This window comes from Gastrolobium bilobum, unplaced genomic scaffold, assembly GCF_033153095.1.
Source record: "Gastrolobium bilobum isolate Gb01-03AN ecotype WA unplaced genomic scaffold, APGP_CSIRO_Gbil_v1 utg714, whole genome shotgun sequence".
NCBI lineage: Eukaryota > Viridiplantae > Streptophyta > Magnoliopsida > Fabales > Fabaceae > Gastrolobium > Gastrolobium bilobum.
In genome coordinates, this window is record NW_026899261.1 from 246,802 (window position 1) to 255,489 (window position 8,688).

The 8,688-nt window shown below is 33.0% G+C and overlaps 2 protein-coding genes across 8 annotated transcripts; one reads left to right on the plus strand and one right to left on the minus strand.

The window, feature by feature from the left end:
* The first annotated feature begins 287 nt into the window (after positions 1–287).
* On the plus strand, positions 288–4,401 carry LOC133288892 (heat stress transcription factor A-4c-like). 7 transcript variants are annotated; one of them, XR_009748416.1, is made up of 4 exons: positions 288–967; positions 1,062–2,109; positions 2,976–3,052; positions 3,863–4,401. XR_009748416.1 is itself a non-coding variant. In XM_061486723.1 (2 exons), the coding sequence occupies exons 1-2, from the start codon at positions 752–754 to the stop codon at positions 2,043–2,045; spliced, it is 1,200 nt and encodes a 399-aa protein (XP_061342707.1). In that variant the 5' UTR covers positions 288–751; the 3' UTR covers positions 2,046–3,730. The 7 variants fall into 7 exon arrangements, 1 of the variants encoding a protein (XP_061342707.1); XR_009748418.1 differs by having other exon boundaries at positions 2,996–3,052; XR_009748415.1 differs by having other exon boundaries at positions 1,062–3,052.
* A 2,736-nt stretch (positions 4,402–7,137) lies between these two features.
* LOC133288935 (transcription repressor OFP5-like) lies at positions 7,138–8,466 on the minus strand. Its single transcript, XM_061486778.1, has one exon. It carries the CDS (start codon positions 8,457–8,459, stop codon positions 7,218–7,220), a length of 1,242 nt encoding a protein of 413 aa, XP_061342762.1. The 5' UTR covers positions 8,460–8,466; the 3' UTR covers positions 7,138–7,217.
* Positions 8,467–8,688: the final 222 nt, after the last annotated feature.

Sequence of the window (8,688 nt, forward strand, 5' to 3'; positions counted from 1 at the left end):
TAAAAATGTAATATTTAATTTACAAAAAACATAAGATTTTATTTTTTATTTAAATTTTTTAAATTTTAATTGATTAACAGTTGCCCCAAAAACATTTGTTACCATTTGCTATTTATCTTAATGTCTTTCAATTTTTTCAAATTGAAATTAAATTTCCGATTATTGTTAGTTTGTTACTTGACGAACAAGTTTTTTTTTTCTTTTAAAAAATAAATAAATTAAATAATATTCCATTTTCTTTGGAAAAACCAATCCAATTGATGCAGTTGAAAAAGCCGGTCAGAATCATTTGAGCTTTTTGGCAAATATGGACAGAAACATGAACTTTGCATATTTATTATTTAGAGGAGAAGCTTACAATCTTTTTCTGTGATTGTATTATGCTGCTTCCACTTTCAGCTTTGAGCATTTGAATTTGCAAAAGCGTGTGAGCTTTGGGGGGGTGGGTTGTGATTCATCATTAGCTGGTAGTGTGGAGGTAAGCGTGTGAGCTTTGATTTGGTTGCTGGAGGGTTTGTGAATTGAATTGGAGAAAAGGGGTCTCCTTCGTTTTTGGGAATTATTGATTGACATAAACTGGGATTGATAAAACCTAGCAAGAAAGGAAAAGGAAGGTTTTTTATTGTTTTGTTTAGGTTAGATTGGAGAAAAAGCAAAAGGGTTTTTCTGTGACGGCTCAGTAAGTATATATAAGGGGTGTTTGAGGATTCACTTTGCTGTGAGATTTTTGTATTGGATTAAAGCTTGCGTGATGGATGAAGCTCAGGGCAGTTCCAGTTCCCTGCCACCTTTCCTCGCCAAGACTTATGAGATGGTGGATGATCCTTCAACTGATTCCATTGTTTCATGGAGTGCCACCAATAAAAGTTTCATTGTCTTGAACCCACCAGAATTTGCAAGGGATTTGTTGCCCAAATTCTTTAAGCACAATAACTTCTCTAGTTTCATCAGACAGCTGAACACTTATGTAAGCAAAGTCAATCTCTTTCATACTCTTGGATTTGATAACTTGTTTTGTCTTTGATTGGTTGAATTGTGTCATGGTTTTCTGTGTTTATCAGGGCTTTAGAAAGATTGACCCAGAACAATGGGAATTTGCAAATGATGATTTTGTAAGAGGTCAACCACATCTTTTGAAGAATATCCATAGGCGCAAACCAGTTCATAGCCATTCTTTGCAGAATCTCCAAGGTCAAGGGGCTTCTCCACTCACTGAATCGGAACGGCAGAGTTTGAAAGATGAGATGGAGAAGCTTAAACATGATAAAGAACAACTTCTTCTGGAGTTGCAGAGACATGAAGAGGAGTGGAAAATGTATGAGGTACAAATGCAGTGCTCAAAGGATCGTTTGGAAAAGTTGGAAAAGAAGCAACAAGATATGCTCTCTTCTGTTTCTCAAGTGTTGCACAAACCTGGAATTGCCTTAAATCTCTTGCCGCTGATAGAAAACATGGATAGAAAACGAAGGTTGCGGAGAAGTGGTCACTTTAGTGATGAAGCTAGCATTGAAGATCCCATGGAAAGTTCGCAAGTGTTACCTAGAGATCATGCAGAGAGTTGCTCTGATTTCACAGTAAACATGGAGCGATTGGATCTGCTTGAATCATCCGTGGTGTTCTGGGAGAATATTGCACATGATGTTGTTGACTCCTTTGTTCCAAGTCATTCAAACATGGACTTTGATGAATCTACAAGTTGTGCAGATAGTCCAGCTTTATCTTGTGTGCAACTAGATGTTGAAGTTCTGCCTAAGTCATCTGGAATCGACATGAACTCTGAGCCAGCCGTGGCTGCTGTTCCTGATCTTGCTACATCAAAAGAACAACCTGTGGGAACAACCCCTGTGGCTACTACTGGTGTTAATGACGTATTCTGGGAACAATTTTTGACAGAGAATCCCGGTACATCCGAAATGCAGGAAGCACAGTCAGGAAGAAAGGATTCTGATGGCAGAAATAATGATGGAAAAACTGGTGACCATGGAAGATTTTGGTGGAACATTAGGAATGTAAATAACCTTCCAGAACAGATGGGGCATTCTTAGTCAAGCAAAGAAAATTTAGTGGCAATTGGATGCCTCACCTCGCAATTACATGTAATAAATGTAGGTATGTGTGGTTGGCTCTGCTATAAATACATATTCCATATTTTTGCTTGAATGTTTGCATCCTGTATATAATTTAGTCAATTATTATACAGCTCACTAGTCTCATATAGTTCTACTATGCCAAAACCTGAACAGAAATGTGGTTTGCTTTTCTGCACTTTTCCCTCCCTTTGATCCATTCTTTATCTTACTTTACCATATAATAGAAGCCAACTGCATATATCCTCGGTTGCCATCTCCTGCAGGGAGATACCCAATATCAAAAGTGGAAATTGTTTTTTTAGCGCTCTAGAATTACTGATGCCCCATAGAGTAAAAGGGCCTGATATTAGGCGTAAAGAAGTAAAGTAAGAAAAGAATATGCACTCTATTGTCTATATCCTACTGCTTGTGAAGAAGGAAATGTTGTAAATTCCAGTTGTTTGGGACTGAGGTTGAGGAGTGGTAGTTTTTGTTCCCTTGTATTCACTCTGAACGCCAATATTTTTTTGAGATTATGAATGGTTGTGTTGATTCGTTAATGAGAATAGAAAGAACTGTTGAATAATGAGTTTGTGAGACTTGAGTCTATTACATTTACATGAAAACTAGTCTTGAGCGTGTCACATTTAAAAAGAGATTACTGGAAATTAATGTTTTTCATATTGGTAAATCTAAGATATTGTGAGTGTAAACTTCTAGGTCTATTTTCTTCATTCAATAATTTTCACAGGATGTATTGAGACTTGAGAGTATTGCATTTAAACAAGAGATTAGTGGGAATGCAAGATATTGTTATTTGTGAGTGTATAATTCTAGTTCTACTTTCTTCATTCAATAAGTTTCAAATGTTTCCATCTTTTCGTCAATCTTACTATATTTTTATAGCACACAAAAACTACATATAGTATGAGGCTGACCACAGACGAGTACAAGGTGCGAGGAAAGAGATTCAAGATAGAGTGGTAAGACCTACTATGATGTGAAATTAACCTCTAGTAAATATCATATTTCTTGTACATGGGTTTTTAACTTGTGTTGGAAGTTTAAAAAAATTCTGATTGCTGAATTGTAGCTTTTCAGGGCTCTAGTTATCCATTTTTACTAATTGCCCTCTGCTTTTCCATTGATTATTGCTATTGCTGATGACCATGGATCTCTGGTTAATCAATTTATGTTTCTGGCCTTCGTTTCAATTTTACTGTTTAGTCTGTTTTGGGCATGAAACTTTCTGCTATACTATGTGATGACATGATGTGCACTTAAGTTCTTAGTGGACTCCTAACTTTACTGCTGCCTGCTGCATTTAGCAGTTTGTCTTTATTCTAAGTTAAGTTCGTAGAAAGGAGAAGAATAGAAGAAGAGTATCGTAGAAATATTAAAAGAAATTCGGAATAAATCGTTGTTATCATCTTTTTCACTTTGTTTATACAAGGTCTTATATTAAAGTAAAATATATATATATATAGATAAAATCATTTCTGTAGCCGCTTTACGTACAGAAACGACATGTGTATGGTTATGATTCTCCACATTTAATGCTTTCATCATTTGTATGGTTATGATTCTCCGCATTTAATGCTTTCAAATATATATATATGGCAAGTATTTGATTGCTACACATATAACAGCGGCAGAAATGTAAACCCCATATATATATATATATATATATATATATATATATATGGGAAAAATTATTCTTATTCTACATGTGATAAATTTATCTCTTACACACTCTTAGATAACTGTGCCAATTTTTTCTTTTCTTTTTTCAGGTCGTGGAGTTCACAAATTTATCTCTATAACATGAGATAACTTATATCCTTTAACATGAGATTAATAAAACTATATATATATATATATATATATATATATATATATATAGATATATGAAGTCAGCTTACTAATCAATAAAATGCTTTTGCTTGCAACTTGTAAAAGAGAAAAAGGAAGTTGCTCACAGGTTGTAATCCATTCACTTTCACAACGCACGGAATGGATTAAGCTCTTTTGTTCCTCATTCAAAGTAATCTATGTGACTCATTTCCAAAATAAAAATAAAAATAATATCTATGTGACCCTGTCAAAGGCAATACTAACCTTAGACTTTGACGAAAGTGGCATGGAAGATGGCATGGCGAATCGTAGTGGTGTCTGATGAATCTCGTGACTATGATTCATTGGTTTACACACGCATTCTACAATTATAATAATTTTAAATCTAGGATATAGATAAGATTAAGAACATTATTATGTTATTTTATTTAATTCTAGGTCGTCATTGGTGTACTGATATTATTTTCCAGCATTCTTCGCGTTGTGTCACAATTTGGTTGTTTCAATTACTAAGAGATTTGATACGTTTTTGAATGCACTCATTTATTCATGATTGATTTGAATTTGAAGCCTTCTAATTGAAAAAGAAGTGAAAGGTAACAATTCCTTCTTTTTAAATTAAATTAAATTAGATTAATATATCTGAGAGGCATAGAATAATATAAAATATGATTAATCTATTATAAGTAATAAATAATTTATTATTTTATTTTTAAAGAATTAATATAATTATATACTTAATTTGTTCATTATTAACATATTAAAAAAAACCTTTCTCATTAATTTCTGTTTTTTTTTTGGACAAGTGGATGCTACCTTATTTAAATACAATATTAGAACAAAATTGAAATTACATCATAGTAAGAATGTCAAAATAATAAAGTAAAAATATAGAAAGAAATGCAAATGATAATAAAAGATAGATAGAGTAAATAAAATTTCAAACACGAACAACAAATATTTCAAAAAAAAAAAAAAACTGAAACAATATAGAATTTATTTAATTTTAACAATATTTGTTAGTTTGATATTGTTATACAAAAATGTTTCAGTAGACCTTATGTGTAACAATAACATTACTGGGTTCTTGACTAGAATATGACATTAAAATTAGATCAACACATTTCACCCTAAGACTAACCTTAATCTTATTCAAAGAATGCATAAATTCCAGTAATGTTAAATGCAAAAAGAACCATAATCCTTAGTTGATAATAAAGGTGACAAACCCGCTTACAATGGATGACAAAAAACCGAAACATCTCACAGAAAGCCTAAACGGCTTGTCTGATTGCTGTTTCTGAAACAGTTTTAAATTTTTAAAACAAATAAACAAAAAAAGTACTTATGATGATTTTGCTCCTCGTTCTGGTCCAAGATACGTTTGCGAGCCCATGGGTGATTTTTCTTCTGGGAGTGGACCCCCTATTATTTTAGGTTCTTGAAATTGATATACAAATAATCAATTGATTGCTTTATTTTTTTTTATACATGTTGATTGATTTATACTTATATTAATTGATTCATACTTGCATTGAGTGTAATGATAAAGACTATTATAAATAATAAATTCAAAAGAAAAGGCTTATAATATAAGTTATTTTTGGAGGACATAAATGAATATAATGGTGTCATGTGAAATGGATTGGCAAAAACCTTCATTTATATAATAATATTAGATGTATTTCAATTTCATGTTTATTAAATTTTTATTAGGAAAGTATTTTTTTATTACCAAATAACAATATTTTTGTACTCAAATAGTCATATTGAATAATAACTAGCTTGGAAAAATTAAAATAACGTGAGTGTCTAAAATTACAAAAGAAAGTAGAGATAATATATATGAGGCAGGATCCTTTGACACCGGTGTCAAAGGAAAAGTTTGACACCTCATCTGAGAGCCGTTAGATTAAAAAAAATCAATGGTGTCACATGCTTACAAATCAGAATCGTTGATTTTTTTTAATCTAACGGCTCTCAGATGAGGTGTCAAATTTTTTTTTTGACACCGGTGTCAAAGGATCCTGTCTCAATATATATATATATATATATATATATATATATATATATATATATATATATATATATATATATATATATATGAGGTAGGATCCTTTGACCCCGGTGTCAAATTTGAAATTTGACACCGGTGTCAAATTTGAAATTTGACACCTCATCTAAAAATCGTTAGATCAAAAAAGATTAACGACTCTGATTTGTAAGCATGTGACACCATTGATCTTTTTTGATTTAACGGCTTTTAGATGAGGTGTCAAATTTCAAATTTGACACTGGTGTCAAAAGATCTTACCTCTCTCTCTCTATATATATATATATATATATATATATATATATAAACACACACATACACATATATATAATCAACAGTGCTGTAAGCTAAGACATTTTATTTTTTTTAACGAATTCAGCCACCAATGACTTGGCTTGGCTTCCTGCTTTCATCAATGAAATACTTCCTTTTTATTTATCACATTTATATTCAATCACCATCCACAATTTTTACACATTTGTATTTGGATTCGTTAAAATGTTATCCAGTGATTTAGCATATTTTTTTATATTTAATTTTGTGGCTAAAGGGCCATCTAAAAGGAAAGCACATCCTGATCCTCTATGCAACTCAAGTTTATATACTGGTAGACTTGTAACATCAACTCACAGGGCATAGCCCTCCCTATTGTGAACGACATTAGCTCAATAAACGCATCATGTGACTCTGAAAGAGACTCTTATTTAGCGTGCTATTTCAGAAAGAATTTCAGTATCAAGGAGCTAGTTCTGTTTATGTTCAGAAAAAATTAATATGTATATGTCAAAGGTACGTAACTATAAATTTTAAGTTACTGAGCACAAAGCCTGTTGCAGCATGATTCAAGTAGATTGCACTATTTGAGTTCTTAGAGGCTAAAAAAACTTACATTGCTTCTAAGTTTTAACAGCTATCCCAAGTAACCATATTCTGGCACTGTAAATTGTGACTTAACTTTTTTGGGGTGAAGTGACTGTTATTTTCCAAACATCTACTAGATAAACACAATTTGATTGTCAACAACTAAGTGCATATGTCATGTACATATGCATGCATAAAGAACTCTTATGAGTAGTTATTTGGAAGCATAGAATTAGTGGAAATCTTGATGCAATTAATCTTGAAATTTATGCGACAGATGTGAAGAGAATAGAGCTTCAGTTAAAATTAAAGCAAAGAACAACAATTGTTTGTAGAACTATTTACATTTCAAGTCAAGCCTAGCAACTAGTGAGAGGTTGTTATTCATAGTAACAACATTGCATGTCTGATTTAATACCCAAACCATGTTGGCTCATGTCAAACCATACCTGCCGGAATACTTTGATGATGAGATCATGATATTCATCAGCATTCAATGTCAGATAACATGCTAATAGCTCTTCCATTTCTTCAGGCTGGCTAATCTGTTTTTCTATGATCATCTCAATCATTGAATCTCTGAAATCTTGCTTCGGATCTAATGAACATTTAATCACAGCAAAGCTATCTAATCCTGGTTTTTCTTCCAAAATTTCCAACCTTTCTTTCTTCATCTTTAGTTTTGCTTTCCTCATGTCTTCTAGAGCCTTTATTTTGCATATTTCAACTTTGGAAACCATCTTTGGAGAATGTATTCTGACCTTGGAGCTGTGCTTTGATTTCCTCCTCTGAAGTGGTTGCCTCTGTTTGTTAGTCTTTATCTTCAACTCCTCAGTTTGTATCAAATTTTGCCTATCAGAACTCAATTTCTTATGAGATGCCCTTTCAGTTTTCTCAAAGCTCTGTGTACTTAACACACCGTCTTCTATAATATTTCCAAGGCTAGAATTCTTTGAATCTGAAGAAGAGGCAAAAAAATGTGCTCTTGGTGTGCAAATTGTTCTAGGTAATTCAAATTGCAGCATATCTTTTTCCACTGTTTTACTTGATTCAAATTCAACTTCCTCTGCTTCTCTTTCTAATTTCAAGAGTTGCTCTTGCAAAACCTTTTGTGCTTTCCTCTCAAATCTCCTCCTTAAGTCTTCATATTCCTTTTCTCGATTGTACTCATCCATCTCCATTGAAACCTTCCTATCATTCAGCAATTTTCTTTCTTCTCCTAAACCAACATCCTTCTCCTTTAACTTGAGGGTGCCTTCTCTTCTTCCATGTTTCTTAGCATTCATTTTACCACCATGGAAACTTGAGGATGGAATGACATTCTCATCAATATCTTTACTTTTCTTATCTTCAAGACCCTCTTCATCAAACGATACTCTGCAGAAGGCACCATCATCCCCTCCATAGAATCTGTCTCTAGTCTCACAAGAATGCTGTGGTGAACCAACAGAAGCAGAATTCTGCTTTGCCTTCTGCTTAATATTTTCAGGATTTGGCTGTGAATTGATTCTCATATGCTTGAACTTGGACAACCAAGAAAAAAGAGATGCATGAGAGGTACAAGAAGAAGTCCCAGAAGAAGAAGAAGCTGAAGAAGTTTTTCTTCCTCCCCACTTCATCATTTGTTGTTGGCAAGGTGATGATTCTCTTCTTGTTGATTTGGTTAAAGTTTACAAACAAGAGATTTCTAGTGAGAGATATCAAGCAATTAGTGGGACGGTTAGGAAGTTAAATAGGAACGTGGGTTTCCTACGGTTTCTGCCATCGTTCAAAAGAGAAACCCGCCTCAAATCCTGTGACCTCTTACCCACTTTTCCTGCTTGTTAAAAAGTTTCTGTGCCAATGAGGGAG

Excerpts from the sequence above, each read along its gene's own strand:
- LOC133288935 (XM_061486778.1), bottom strand. The coding sequence starts at position 8,459 with ATGATGAAGTGGGGAGGAAGAAAAACTTCTTCAGCTTCTTCTTCTTCT.
- LOC133288892 (XM_061486723.1), top strand. The coding sequence starts at position 752 with ATGGATGAAGCTCAGGGCAGTTCCAGTTCCCTGCCACCTTTCCTCGCC. Across the intron at positions 968-1,061 it reads TCAGACAGCTGAACACTTAT|GGCTTTAGAAAGATTGACCC; the intron begins GTAAGCAAAGTC and ends TGTGTTTATCAG.